Here is a 15,603-nt window from a genome sequence, read left to right on the forward strand (position 1 = left end):
TTAAAGTTGCCATTTTATTCGATATCTATGCGATCTGGCAAGGCTCCTCTACATGACCAATCGATAATAAATATTTTCAAGTATTTCATGAATAATCGATATGAATTTGAAACATCGTAACCGCATCTACACATCCTTAGCCGATACCCGCGCCCAAGAATATTAGAGATTTAAAATCCCAAAATATTTCAAAATAACAATGTCAACTATATTTACTCATGATGTTCCATACATATCATCGCTGCAGTGCCACATGTGCATATACAACAGTTCGTGCGAGTTGAAAAGGAAACAACAGTTATCAATTGATAAAGCTGAAAAGCAAACAAACGAACGACAACCTGATATATCAAATCCCAGTGTTCAATGTAGAGGATGTAAGCTGCAATCTTACTGCAGTTTGAAGCATTTGGAGGAAGATCATGGACATCGCGACATTTGCAAAGTGCTGAGTGACTTGCAAATATCACAAAATATTGAGCATCCGCTACTCCTGAATGGCGAAATTACCTCTGGTCTGCAGCATTCCATTTCACAACTGATGCTGACGGTGCGTGTGAAGCTGGGCCGACTCTTGACGACTCGGGAGCGTGAACTCATTGGCAATCCGGCCTTTTGTGCAGTGTGCTTTCGTCTTGATAAGCTGACCGCCTGTTCCGGTTGTGCGGCTGTTGCGTACTGTTCACCGAAGCATCGCTGCATGGATCGCATCCATCACACGCAGGAAGTGTGTCAGACGCTAGCGCGTTTCTATTCACCATTTAGGATGCTGGAGAACAAATTAGAAATCAAACATTTCAGACAACGCTGCGACCTGGAACGCACTGATTTAGTCCAAGCGTTCAACCTTGCAACAGGAATACAGGTGGACAGCAGTCCCTGGCAATCCATAGAGAACTACGAACGTTTTGCCGCGTGCTCATCGTTCAGCGGCATTGCCAGCATTTGTCTGGCTCTGACTCATATCTCGTTTCTGGCAGCACCACATGAAGTTGTCAGCGTTTATGTTGTGGGTGCCAGTGAGAAGCATCGACGCTACTTTCAGGAAATGCATCTTATGTTCTTCTTCCTGCAATACCAATCTATTTGCCAACTGGATGTATACTTCATTGGACATAAGCTGCAGCCCGACGCTCGCGAGGAAGTGTTGACGCTTGAGTTAGAGGTATGTGAAACAAAACAGGGACTTGGAGTTATCTCATTATATATCTAATCTTTTACAGGGCTACAAACGAAAAGTTGTGAAGCGCACATTTTCAACAACTTTTGATCGCTTTGCCAAGACACGTAGGGTGGATCCGGTGTTGATCATAATTTACGATCCGGATTTCATTGATCTGGACAATTTAACGGATAGACTGGTGGAACGTATATTTCCACAAAATGGTTACGACTGGCGCTCGTACCTTTTAGAAACACTGTACACCTACGGCGTACCGATTTGTATTACGTCGCCCACTAAAATGCAATCCCGGTCGAACATTACGTGTGTTAATTTGCTTGCCAAGACTTACGAAATTGCCGTGAAATGTGCCTACAATTGCAGAGAGAATCCATATAGAGAGATATTGCCATATCATAATCCATGTCCAGATGATAATGAAACAATAATCTATGACAATAACTATTTAGAAGTCATTTTTACAAGTAAAATATAAAATAATATAATATATGCTAAAAGTTTCATTAAGCTTTGTTAACAATGTCAACACTTGTATTTGACGAAATGTCTGTATATGTGTGTCAAATCGATCATTTTTCAAAAGACTTTCATAATCTCGAGAAAAGCGCCATTAATCTTTTTAAAATATTCCACCCTCTCATGAAGAGTATATATGATATAAATATGAAATTTTTCCACAATATAAACCACAATATGAAGAATGTTTTTAAAAAATATATTCTTTTTTTATACTTTTGCCTATAATAATATATAATCTTTAATTTACTATTAGTTTTGACACCATCATTAAAAGATTTATATTTTTAGTATCACCCTTTATGCAAAGAACACTGATCCGACTTCTGTATGTGTCCATCACAAAATAATTTGAGTGACTGGAGCTCCAATATAAAATGTAATTTTTAGAAAAATTTCGATTAATATTAAGATTTGTAATGGAATTTATTGCAAAGAATACTGTTTTCCAACTCAGGTATGTGATCAACTGTAATAACAACTTGTAACATGTATGTAAAAAAATCATGAAATATTTATCACAATGATTCTATTAGCCTTTAAATGGACCAATAAACAAAACAATCGGGAAATCATAAGTGTTAAAAGCAATTTGACAAATGAGGAAACCAAATCATTTACTCAACATCAATGTCCTTGGTGACGCGGCCAACCCAGTAAACGAATCCGGTCTGTACCACTGTAGCCATAAACTTGACATTGCCCTTGTAACCTGCTGGTGGAATCCAATCAAAAGTCAGACCGCTCAATGGACTGCCCTTAGTAGCCTTTAGATGGGTCAGGGTATCCTGCAATGGTAAGATATTGGTATTTGATGCGAGCTTTAGTCGAGAGAAGACACGGAACTCACCTGGGGTCCCGAGCAGTCCAGTGTCTGGGAGTGCTGAGTGTCCACAACCTGAAATTTTCCAACAACACGATTCTGTCCATCGCGTGCCTGAATAATAAAGCCTAAGAACTCATCTCCTCCCAAAGTGAGGGTCAACTTTTCATCGCCGCGCACATGTGACGGGCCAGAGAAGCTATATGGCGGCTTCTTGGTCTGCAGCTCGGCACCGTGTTGCGGCGTCAGATCACGACAAGCAGCTTTGGGTGCTCCCTCAGAGTAGGCGTTGACACTAACGGCCAAACAGGCAGCAATCAAAAGCAAACGAAACATTGGGCCTATAAGTTAAAGGTCGAAATATTATTTTAATTCATTTTGCGGAATATGTCATAATGATGTCCGCAAATTTAAACTGTCAAAAAAGTGTTTTTTTTTAAGTAAGTATTATGATATATATATATATATATATATATATTTAGTTATTGTAACTCCTTTGAATAAATGCTCAGATCGATAGGTATTTTCAAAAAAAGTTTTCGTGCATTAACTTATGGACGTTATAGGACTATTAGGGTCTTAGATAAAATAATTGTGTTGTGGTAAAATTTTTAAACCCCGTCTATTAAGGAGTCTGTTAAGAAGAGGTGTGCCTACATTTGACATCTTTACTCAAGAATACCTGATCCGATTTTAAAAAACTTTACGTTTTAATGAATATATTTGTAATTCATATATTCCCAATTTTTGTATAAATAAACCCATTTTTGGCTATTTATTTTAGTATTAAGAAAATTATGATTTTTACGAATAGTCCTGAGCAACTTTGTTTTCGAGACTCTCCATGAAACTTTCAGGAGTGATAAATTTAAGGTCGCTGAATCCGAAAAAAACATTCATTCAGGATAATCGACAGGACAATTTTTTCGGCTGTTACCATATGGTAACAGGGTACAGCTATTCTTAATACTTAATAATATTTGAGAAAAAGTCAAATAAACAAAGCTTTATCCAACAAGGGGCTCCACCTTGATATGTATGACAAAATTTTGTTCAAATCGGTGCACTGTATTACAGCCATCATTATACGTGTCATTACCTTTTTCACATTTATTTCCACCTTTGGCAGGTGGAAGAAAGTTAATCGAGTTAATGTTTTCCCAAAGCTTTCATTTTCTTTCTCCTCAATTAGATGATCTAAGTACTCAGCCATTTCTTCGCCAATTTATTCACGATTTTGTTAAATTTTTTGAAAAAAATTCATGTTTTATGAGCAAAAAAATATCGAAATGAGAATAAAATGTATAGAAAAAATCTGTCCCCTGTTGGTACTAGCGTTTGCATACGGTAACACGAAAATAAAAAGCGTAAATTTACCGAAAACAATTTTTTTTTATTTCGAATTTGTTTCATAATTAACTAGGGGGCTCCGCCGCCTGCTCGCTTCGTTCGCTGTGCTACAGTCGAGCATACTCGACTGTCGGAGACCCCGTACGTTCTATGAAAAAAGCAAAATCTTCTATAAATCCAATATATTTAGCTTCCTCGACGCCCTTTTTATTTTGAACTACTTGCTCAAATGGCGGATATATGATATAGTAAACCAATTTCAACCGGTAAGGATGCATAAGACCAACTTAAAAGCATATTCTGTCAGTTTGGGTACGATATCTTATAAAACAAAAAAAGGTTTTATATTAAGACTTGATTTTCGCCCGATTGTTCCCATGGGCGCTATATGATATAGTGGTCCGATCCAAAAAAAAAAGAAACAAACTTGATCTGCTCGCAATATAGAGGAACCTACATACCAAGTTTGGTGTCTCTAGCTTTTAAATTGTTCTTATAATTTGGATATGAAATTTTCTATATCGATTTGTGGGCGATAAAAGGGGCGTGGCCGAATTTTAAAACAAACTTGAACTGCTTGCAATACCATGTTTGGCGTCTCTAGCTCTTATAGTCTCTGAGATCTAGGGGTTCATACAGACAGACGGACAGACAGACGAACGTTGCTATATCGACTCGGCCATTGAGGCTGATCAAGAATATATACACTTTATAGGATCTGCGACGCCTCCTTCTGCCTGTTACACACATATTTTTCAAAACAAACTCAATATACTCTTGTACTTTTCTTAAGTAAGGGGTCTAAAAAGAGCACTCAGTTACCTTATTAATGATGTGTGTGCATATAGTTCAGTACTAAAATTAGTTAAACGATTTTAATTTACTTGCGACGAACTGTCAATCGCCGTTTTTGCACTGCAATGCGCAATTTTTGATCAGCTAGATCGGTTAGAGACAACAAATTATTCTTAGAATATCATATTAAAGTTAATCTAATGTTAATATGTTGTCTTAAATATAAGTTTTAGTTAATGCCTATTACTTGTTACCATACGGTAACGCTAGGACTATTCGGTTTAAAATTCTAGGAAAATTAAAAAAAAAAAAAATTTTTTTTGCTGCCCGCTTGTACCGGAAGCTATGCCCTTTCTACGCAGTGAATTTGCTTAAAACAGCAGTGTTCAGCGAGATTATAATCCGACCCAAAGGGTCAAAAATTTTAAAGAGAACTTTAAGCATTAATGTTTTTTAACGTGTAAATTTTTACGTAAAAGTAAAACCACAAAAAAAACCTCTACACGAGGTAAAAGTCTAGTGACGAAAGCAATTTCTAGCCCCAAAAATTCTGATATCGAATTTTGTGACGAACAAAATTCAGTTTAATCTAAAAATTTTAAATAAAAATATAAATTAATAAAAATAAAAGCGAAAAGGGTGAGCTTCTTTGTACATAAAAATTACTTTTTGCGCAGTGCCGTATTTTTGATAAGAATTTTTAAAAAATAAATGATTTTACCAAAAAGCCCCAACGGCTCCACAAGCTGCGATCATACAAATTTTTTCCCTCCCACTTACACCCCCGTATCTCATGACCCAGGTAAATTAGAAAAAGTTTTGGTATGCCATTTTGTAAGTTAGGACTAAGCCTTTCGATCAATATATAACTTGATCTGATCCGACAGTCGTAGCAAATTTTCCAACTTAAATGTATGTATTGTTAGTCGCCTTTCGCACCCTTCGTGCTGCTTTCGTCACTAACGCGAACTGCCGTCAGCAGTGATTTATAAAAAAAAGCTTCTGCAGTTCTTTTACAACAAAAGATTATTCTCAGTTGTTACCAAACTCAAACAGATGTTAAATATCAGTTTTAATTTGCATTTAATTGCAAATGCATGTTGACTAATTAATCAATTAACATTGACGCTGAATGCGTATATTTTTTTTTCATTTTAATTTGGCCTTGACCAGCTTAAGATTGTCATCGACCGTTGTCTAATAGCAGAGGTTTAAGCATTATTTATATACCCTGTTTTTATTGAATATCCATAAAACAAGGTATATAACAATCTGCATAATTGTGTAATAAAAATAAAATATTTAGATTGGAAACCAGATGCAGTTTTCTAACTGACCGTTACAGGTGGCTTAGCCTCAATGGATTGATGGTGATAAGTAACGAAAATTTATAAGAAAGCCGGTAAAGTGATTTTAAGTAATCCGGAAAGATCGCATGTCTTCTCGTAGCATTGAAGAATTTATACACGATTGGGACATAAATCCTTTCGGACAGCGCGGTGACATTTTTATATCTTTGTTAATCTACATAAAGTCGTATTAAATGTATAACGAAATAATTATAAACTTGGCCAGCTGACATTTGCATGAATGCTTAAAAAGTCTTTAAAAAAAAATAATAATAAAAATCAGAAACTGGTTTTCGGGCTATAATTTATAATTTATAATTTGAAAACCCGTTTACAGTACAATTCCAAGGAACAGCGGCTGCATAAAATTTTACTGATAGTTGAGATCGTGTTTGGAACAAGAAATCGTATAAATAATTGATGTGGGGAATGTCAATTGTAAAAGCACATTATTTCCTGAAACATAGAAATCGTGTGATTAAATCAAGTTTATTCACTTCAAGTTCAAGGGAACAAGTTGCACAGTCTCCGATTGATCTCAAAGCAATCAATTCACACGCCGACGCAGTCGAGTATTAAATTGGTAAAGCCTTCATTAAAAGACCTTGTCGATGTCCAAAGACCCAGAGAAATATACAAACATATAATAAAAATGTATATCAAGTTTGTCAGGGTACTCAGACAAGTCTTAAATTTAAATGAACTTACATATAAAAGTCTTGTTATATGTTAAAGTTCAGCATTGGATAAGTAACCGTGGCTACATTAACATTTAAGTTCCCTGTACTTATTGAAAATCAATTAAGATCAACGCGAGGAAAAGAGTCTCTTAAAAATTCTAGGACAAAAAAAAAACTTAATTCCCAAACTCAAAAGAATTATCTTTCTTATGTAGCACAAAATTCCTTATTGTGCTTGCTTCCTCGTGTTCTATAGAGATTGTTATATAATAATATAATCAGTTTTTATTTAGCTTACCTATCCAATTTCCTCCTGCCCGGACATGGCACAAATTGATATCGTATCAAAGATTTTTTTGTAATGATCTACGTCAAATTAAAACGAATTACATTCATAGAATTCAATCGAAAGTGTATTTACTTTGAAGCTTAAGAAGATAAGGGGCGACGCTATTACTATTTTATGTTATTTTTACCGCATTTACAGGAATTCCTCAAACGCGAAACCTTTTGCCCGGGACAAAATGTCCCTATAACCCTCACCTAGTTGCACCCTTACTGTATGTCCTTTTTTAATAACTGTCACATACAGATCGATTTATGCTTTGGGTTAAATATGATTTGAACTTATCATATTACTTATTTAATTGCAGAGTAGAGGGTATTTGCTAGTCGAAGCCTCTCAACTGATGTGTTCTCACTTATGTCTTTCTTGTTTTTAGTGTCCGAGTTTTTACTATATTTATGGGACTGTGCAAACCGGTTCCTTTATTTGCTTAAATAAAATCTCATCAGTTTGGGGTATTTCTATGGCCACAAAACCTCAATTATCGAGTTTTGTAATGCTTGGAAAATTATGCAGTTGTTTTTTTTTTATGTTAAGTCGCTGAAGCTTGAAACACGCTTTGAGTTTTAACAACTATACAAATATTAAAATATAGTCATTGTTGTTTAGAAACACGCAAAACTTATATGAGAAAATCTTGGATTACAATGTATAATTAATAAATACAGCTATATCTGTTGTCAACTATGAATATATTCAGAAACCTCCGGGCAATGTTAACTTTGGTGAACTCCCGACCGATATTCCGATTTTATTTTTCTTTATGTAGGTAAACTTTAATTTGCATTTAAACAATAAACTAATTGGCATGTCAAAAGTCTAAAATTAATAGATTAAAGCAAGTATTATTAAACTTCTTTTGAATATATTTACATATACTTAAATTCAAAAGCACAGAACGTTATTTTAATGAAATACCACCTACCACTTAAGGACTAAACCACACGACACAAAAGAAAAACTTGAAATGAGCTGAAAATTCTACAACAGCTCCCTATTTATACTAAAATTATAAAGCCATCCATAGCCGGTCCACTCAAGCTGCAATAAACAATAGCTATATAAAGACCGGTCGGAGCTATTAAGCTTTAGTTAAAAGCTAACAAATCGCAAAGAGGAAATGAAAGCTTTTAAATCGGTGCTTTGAGAAGCTGTTCGACGCTCAAATGAAAATAGATTAGAAACGTTGCGATAAAGTAGCGATAATTTTATTAATAATATTGAAGCGTTGACTAATTGATTATTCTGAATAACAACAATTGTCAATCAAAAAGCAGAATTATCGACTCAATTCAGTTACCTGCATAGTTCCACATTAGAAAAATTACGTCAACAAATGTCCCGACTTTCAATATGAAAGTTGCGAAAATGCAAATTTATAAAGTTGAAGGACTTTGAAATGAAATAAAATATGAGAACATTTCAAATAAGACCGAGCTCTTATTATAAGAGTAAATGTTCATAAAATGTAAGTCAACAATTAATAAAAAATAAGCAAGAACTTTAAATGTATAATCTTTTTATTGTTGTTTTATTTTGAAACTATATATACATTTAATTCTAGCTTGTTAATTCATATAAATGCTATTTAAGTGTGTGTTTACCTTGTAAAGAATGGGACTCGAACTTGCGCTCAAGGTCATAGGCAGAGGGGTAGGCAGAGGGGGCACTTGCGCCCCCTACACTATGACTAACAAAACTTTTACTTCCAAAATCCATTCAGATTGGTATCACAACATAAAATAACAAAATAATATTGAAACTCTGGATCTTTCATTGATTAAAGTTGTCAAGTATGAATTTCAACAGTGGTACTATTCATGAAATTATATGAAAGGTACAGAAGTGTCGAGCTCTAATTTTTCACACCAATTTTCGGGTACGCAAAGATGAGTTATCTTCATTGTTGGTATATTTAGTAGACAACAAATTTATTTAAAATATATTTAATGAACTATTGTTAAATTTAAAAAGCAATGTAATTTAATTTTTTAATTTTTACATTTAACAGCTACCGTTGTTCATTTCTAGGGCCAGCGAAAACGCCTTTTATGTGCTTTTGGGTTTTAAAAAATTTTGATTTCAGTTGATCACTCTGTAGTCTGGGTAGCGAGCGAAAACGACCACGAAAATAGTGAGCTGAAGTTATATCTCAGCTTGCTGGATGCTTCATGGGAAACTGATCCCTTGCAATTCTGGAATTCGCATAAAGCGTCCATGCCGGGACATTATAAAATTGCCTTAAGATACCCAATCAGCCCTGGCAGCTCAGGGCCTTCGGAGCGGCTGGCGTCCGCTTTAAATGTGTCATCTGTGACTCTCGTAGCCGAATGACAAATCTCCACATAACGCAAAGCGTATTTTTAAAGTCCGTGAAATCAATGTATTGGAATTAAAAATTCGATCATTTTTAATATTATATAATTAAGCTCGCTTAGTTATATAACATATTTATATCAAATATAAAAAAAATTTAGTATCTCATTACATACTAATATCGAAGTAATAAACAATGTGTCTTATTATACACCATGTTTATACAGTGTATTAGGTTGCTTAAATTGAAAGCGAGTTACCTTAAACCGCCTTTGTAACAACTTTTTTTAATGCGATTTAACGGTAACAGGGATTCAGCGAAGCTCGCTTTTTAAACCCGTCGCTTATTTTGTACGCCGCTTTAAATATACGTATAAACACTTATCGTTTTAAAAATGTACTACAAGACCGCATGGTTATATATACAACTACTAAGTGCCATTGAAAACGCAACGATATGCTAAAAATTTAATTAATACACAATAATAACATAGTAAAGTCGCACGTATAAACACTTAAAAAAATGTGTTGTGAGAACTTACGGTTTAAGTTAAAATCAGGTTAAGCTGCTCTATAAACATGGTAATATAATAAAATTTAAGTTATAAGCAATGTATCTTATTACATAATAAAATCATAGAAATAAACAATGTTATGTATATTTAATATATATATAATCTATAAATCGTATCATTTCTTCTTGTTGGGGAGAGTATCACTTTTTGTAAGAAAAAAGGAAATAATAAAAATATCAAATATATCGATATTTTAAAATTTAAATCATTATATTAAATATCATTTTGATATTTTTTCAAAACAAAATATATTATCGATACGATATTTAAAAAATATTCGACAACCCTAGTACAAACGATCTCAAAAGCTGTCTAAGTTCGGATTTTCTAAAGTTGAGAGCAAATATCTTGTTTCAAGTTCGGTTTTCGCAAGTACGGAATTCTTAATATGAGATTTTTCGTTTTTACTTTAAGTACGTTTTGGGCTTAAATTATGTATGATAAAATTAAAAACATACTATATTAAGTACACAAAAATCTTAAACTAAACCCAAAATGTACTTGTTTCTGGTACAAAACATTGTCATAATTAATTAATTTTAATCTTAAAACATACACTAGTATGTATACTAAAATTAAGCAAAATACCAGAATTAAATACCATTTAATAATGGTGTATTTTCTTGGTTAGCGACCTTTCGGAATAGGTGCTGACTTTACCAGCGATTCAAGCTTAACGTCATATTTTCGTCGGTAGAACCAGTTGAGAATTCTGAGGTGCGACAATGACAAAGAAATATCGTAAAACGTATTTGTTTTTAGTACGTAACGATCTTATTTTTTACTTTCTTTTTTGAAAAAAAAAATATTTTAAGCACAAAAAAATTGTAAACTAGCTTAGTACGAATCCCACAAAAAAAACTTTCACACGAGGTAAAAGTCTAGTGACGAAAGCAGTTTCAAGCCCCAAAATTTCTGATATCCAATTTTGAGACGAACAAAATTCAGTGTGAGTTCGAATGTGTGTTCTAAAAATCTCTAAAAGCAATCCAAAAGGTGGTGTTGCTGAAACTATGCAAGCAATGCTTTCAAATAACAAAAATATTTTGGAAAGATTAATGCATTAAGGTATTTTTTAAGATTTAATGAAATGTATTTTGAATTAATTTATTAATTATATAAAACATACCTAAAATAATACTTATATAACTCGGAAATTTTAAAAGAGTTTGTTTAAAAAATCTCTAGAGATTTAGGCAGTGTTTGTGGTGATATTATTTGAAAAAAATATTTTTATGTTGGGTTTGTACATTCAGATTAGGTTCAAATCGGTCCACTATGTCGTATAACTGCCTTAGGAACAATTGGTTGAAAATCAATCTCAGTACAGAGTAGCTGGGCACAAGGTATCCTACTGTCGAGCGTGCTCGACTGTAACCGCCCACTTGTTTAGATTAATATTCTTAGTATTATTAATATGGTCTTAAAGTTGTCTTATTTTAGGAATAAGATCAAAGAATGTGCTTAATTTTAGAAGTTTGTATTTTTTTCAGCGTAGAAGCGAATTTTGGAAATGAGAACATATATTATACATAACAACCCTCTATACGAGTTAAAAGTCTAGTGACGAAAGTCTTTCCATGTCCAACTATTTGATATCCAGTTTTGTAGCAAACGATATTCATTCTATCTTATATATTTAAGACTGTTCGACCTGACTGATTGTCTGTCTGACTCACTGTTTATTAGGGTGCATCGTTTGTTCCCAAAAAAAAATGGTTACCCATATTCGTAGTCTACGGTTAATTAACTATAAACACTAACGATATGCAAGTAATTCCATGATAAAATTTAAAATAAAAAAAAAAATTTTTTATTTTTTGGGCTTATGAAAATTGATGCACCCTACTGTTCATTGTGCAGCCCACGAAATAAGTCGTACAAGACTGCAATTTTGACACAACATAGCTAAGACAAACTCATCGAAAGATTAGACGGAATGGAAAGTGGGTCATACGTATATTCGAGTTCAAAGCTCGAATTTATCAGTGCATTAATTGTCGAAGTGACGGAAAGGACATACCGAATTTGTATCAAGCGTGCCTATTCGATACATGGAGAATTATATTTATCTTTTCATAATCTTCTTGAAAATGTAAGCACACTCGCGAATAAAGCTATATTCCAGCTATACTATATAAAGCATACTCGACTGTCGGAGACCCCGTACTTCTTTGGAAAAAACTTAGACTGGTAAAAATATAAAAAAACATATTAAGTTTTTTTGGGTAATTGCTCCAATGGCAGCTATATGATATTATAAGCCGATTTGAACCAAATTCGGTCAGCATGTACAAGACCAACATAAAAGGATACACAGAGGGAAAAAATCCAGTATTTCGTACTTAAAATGCAACTTTTCGAACTAGATTTCTCACTAAGAATGAGAATACTGAAATCGAGGATTTCGATCTCAATTCAATTACGATTTTAAGAGCGAAAAAATTAAGTATTTTTGGATAGTAATGGAGCTAAATATGACAAAAACACATTTGTTTTCTATGGCAAAGTTATTTTTCTTTGAGTTTTTATTTTTGCACATCCTTTGGGCTAGTGCAATTGTGCGTGCTAAGTGCAGGAAGATGGACTGGCTCCTCAGGCCGCTAAGGAGGTTATCACTGACAGCCAAGATCCGGCTGTTTAAAGCAATAATTTCTTCCACCCTTACATGGGGCGTCAACATTTGGGGCACGGCCTGCAACTCCTTCCTCAAGAGTATTGAATCTAGCTAGAACCAAATTTTACGACGGATCGTTAACTTGCCTTAATATGTAAGAGACATTTCCATTTACCGAGATCTTGGTGTTCCGTCTTTTGTACAAAACAAAAGGTAAACAAATTTTACGATTTGCAGTTTGATATTTGGTTCAAACTTCTCGCTACGCAACGCTCCTTATCGGCACATGTTGTAAAGACAAAAGTTTAACGATTTAGTATGCGACTTTTTGACTGTTTTTAGATTTAATTTGTTGTTAATTCAATATAATAAAAAATTAATATAAAAAAAATTGTATTCGGCATGTGAGTGTAAGGGTGATCTTCTTTGTACATAAAATAACTTTTGCGTAAGTGCCGAATGCCAATTTTCGTTTTTTTTATATTAATTTATATTTTATTTAAATTTTAGATTCAACTGAATTTTGTTCGTCACAAAATTGATATCAGAAATTTTGGGTCAGGAAATTGCTTTCGTCACTAGACTTTACCTCGTTTAGAGGTTTTTTTTGTGGATATCAGAAATTTTTTGCTTTTATTTTGACATTGTATTTTATCATTAATGCAGGCAAATAGTAAAATATAAAAATTTAGTTGTTGAACGTATTTCATATTTAAAAAATTTGTTTTCTTTAATTATAAAGAAAACTAGCTTATGCCCCCAAGCTCGCTTTGCTCGCGTTACAGCTGAGCATACTATACTGTCGGAGACCTCGTACTTACTATGAAAAAAAAGTTTTTCATACTAAGACTTGAATTTCACCCTGATCGGTCCTATGACAACTATATGATATAGTGGTTCCGATTAGAACAACTTTGTCAGGATATATAAGTCTTAAATAAATGCATATTCTATTAGTTTGGTTACGATATATCTAGTAAAATAAAAAAGTTTTTCATACTAAGATTTAATATTGGACCGATCGGTCCTATGACAGCTATATGATATAGTGGTCCGATTTGAACCAACTTTGGTCAGGATATATAAAACCAAGTTAAATGCATATTGTATTAGTTTGGTTAAGATTTCTCATTAAACAAAAAAGTTTTTCATACTAAAACCTAATTTTTACCCGATCGGTCCTATGACAGCTATATGATATAGTGGTCCGATTTTAACCAACTTTGGTCAGAATATATAAAACCAAGTTAAATGCATATTGTATCATTTTGGTTGAGATATATTATAAAACCAAAAAGTTTTTCGTACTAAAACGTGATTTTCGACCGATAGATAAATGTATTTATTCCTTTAACAGGTAATATCTTCCGAACCCCTCAACCAAAATTTATGTTTCATACACCAAAAAACGCGAAATTGTACGTATTACAACATATTAAAATTTAACAAAAATCGTTAGAGCCGTTTTGTCAGAAATCTCAAAAATGTAAGCTAAAAAACTTGATTTTACCTGTAAAATGTTACCTGAGTACTTTAGAAAAAAAGTTTAAAGGTACGCCTAAAAGCCCTCAAACACACCTTTCCAATGATATATAGAACATATCTGTAGCTTCTATGGTTTGAGGGCTGTTGAGGTTTCAATTTTGGTGGATTTAGTTTTCCTGCTAAACTAGTTGGAAATTGAAAAGTCGTAGAACATTTCTAGATTTTTGAAAAGGAATCAATCATCATTACATTTAAGCTTCTTTAGCGCTTTGATGCAAACAGACAAACAGACAAACAAACTGACTTTTCATTTCATTTTGAGAAGTCCACTAAAATTTTCAAATTTAATTATCTTTGAACCAGTTATCGATTTGGGTGATTGAGGTATCAATCGACGCGTATTTTAAGTAGAATTTTAAAAATAAAAAATTTACCAAAAGCCCCAACGGCCCCATAAGCTGCAAATATCAAAATTTTTCCCCTCCCACTTACACCCCGTATCTCATGACTCAGGTTGGTTAGAAAAAGTTTTAGTACGCCATTTTGTAAGTTAGAACTAAACCTGTCGATCGGTATATAACTCGATCTGATCGGACAGTCGTAGCAAATTTTCCAACTTAGCTGTATATATAGTTAGTCGCCTTTCGCACCCTTCGTGCTGCTTTCGTCACTAACGCGAACTGCCGTCCGCAGTGATAACATGGCACTGTTAAAGCCACTTTTCGCAATTACGTATTGGAAATAGGTTTCAAACCTATTTTCGTCAGTCAACAATGAAAAAAATGAGCGCGCCAATTAAGAGCACAACAAGAAAGCGTTGTTTTGATGATTTTAGAAAAGTGTATAAGGTGCAGCTTATAAATGCTGATAAAATGAAGAACGCAGATATGAATAAATAAAAAAAAAATAAAATAAAATTTTTCTTCAATGATAATATTAATAAAATGAAATTGAATATTTGCAATAAGCATGCATAACTATGAAATTACATAAATACAAAAACCAAACATAATTATTTTATGCTTTTCTGCATATTATTTGGTTAAATTAGATTTTGTCATTTTGTTTTGTTTATGAACAGCTGATTTGGTTTAACAGGGCTCAAGAAAAACGCACGGTCGATTAAATACGTATATCGATAACAAAAATACCAAAATTCTATACATAAGAGCTGATTGTCAGAGAGGAAAAGGGCAAACGTAACGATTTCAGTTCGCTCCGAGTGTAAACTAGGCTTAGTCAAGAATATTGTATATACTTTATGGGGGCTGCCGGACCTCCTTCTGCCTGCTACATTCATTCCATGCCAAACACATTACACCCTTCTTGCCCATTTTAGTGGGCACAGGGCATAAGAACATTAAATTTGTGAGCCCATAATTACAGCTTTTTTTTTTAAGCTTTTTTTGCCTATTTTTTCAGTCAAAAACGGCTTTTTTTATATCATAAGTACACACATACATATAAAACACATATATGTGTGTTACAACTGTTAATGTACATGACAAATAAAAGTTTAAAACCAAGGCTGCAAACCTCCAAAATGTTGTTAAAGGTTCGGTTCGGCG

The 15,603-nt window shown here is 33.5% G+C and overlaps 2 protein-coding genes across 2 annotated transcripts; one reads left to right on the plus strand and one right to left on the minus strand.

The window, feature by feature from the left end:
* The first annotated feature begins 175 nt into the window (after positions 1-175).
* LOC117782651 lies at positions 176-2,247 on the plus strand. Its single transcript, XM_034619670.1, has 2 exons — positions 176-1,165; positions 1,224-2,247. The coding sequence occupies exons 1-2, from the start codon at positions 200-202 to the stop codon at positions 1,656-1,658; spliced, it is 1,401 nt and encodes a 466-aa protein (XP_034475561.1). The 5' UTR covers positions 176-199; the 3' UTR covers positions 1,659-2,247.
* On the minus strand, positions 2,107-7,982 carry LOC117782652 (defense protein l(2)34Fc). Its single transcript, XM_034619671.1, has 3 exons — positions 7,968-7,982; positions 2,550-2,863; positions 2,107-2,487 (listed from the first exon to the last, which is right to left on the minus strand). The coding sequence occupies exons 2-3, from the start codon at positions 2,856-2,858 to the stop codon at positions 2,317-2,319; spliced, it is 480 nt and encodes a 159-aa protein (XP_034475562.1). The 5' UTR covers positions 2,859-2,863; positions 7,968-7,982; the 3' UTR covers positions 2,107-2,316.
* Between the last annotated feature and the right edge of the window lie 7,621 nt (positions 7,983-15,603).

This window comes from Drosophila innubila, assembly GCF_004354385.1.
Source record: "Drosophila innubila isolate TH190305 chromosome 2L unlocalized genomic scaffold, UK_Dinn_1.0 5_B_2L, whole genome shotgun sequence".
NCBI classification, from domain to species: domain Eukaryota; kingdom Metazoa; phylum Arthropoda; class Insecta; order Diptera; family Drosophilidae; genus Drosophila; species Drosophila innubila.

What these genes read in the sequence shown, in the direction of transcription:
- LOC117782651 (XM_034619670.1), top strand. Translation starts at nt 200, where the DNA reads ATGTCAACTATATTTACTCATGATGTTCCATACATATCATCGCTGCAG. An exon ending in TGTTGACGCTTGAGTTAGAG is followed by an intron (nt 1,166 to 1,223) that starts GTATGTGAAACA and finishes AATCTTTTACAG; the next exon opens with GGCTACAAACGAAAAGTTGT.
- LOC117782652 (XM_034619671.1), bottom strand. Translation starts at nt 2,858, where the DNA reads ATGTTTCGTTTGCTTTTGATTGCTGCCTGTTTGGCCGTTAGTGTCAAC. An exon ending in TGGACTGCTCGGGACCCCAG is followed by an intron (nt 2,488 to 2,549) that starts GTGAGTTCCGTG and finishes TTACCATTGCAG; the next exon opens with GATACCCTGACCCATCTAAA.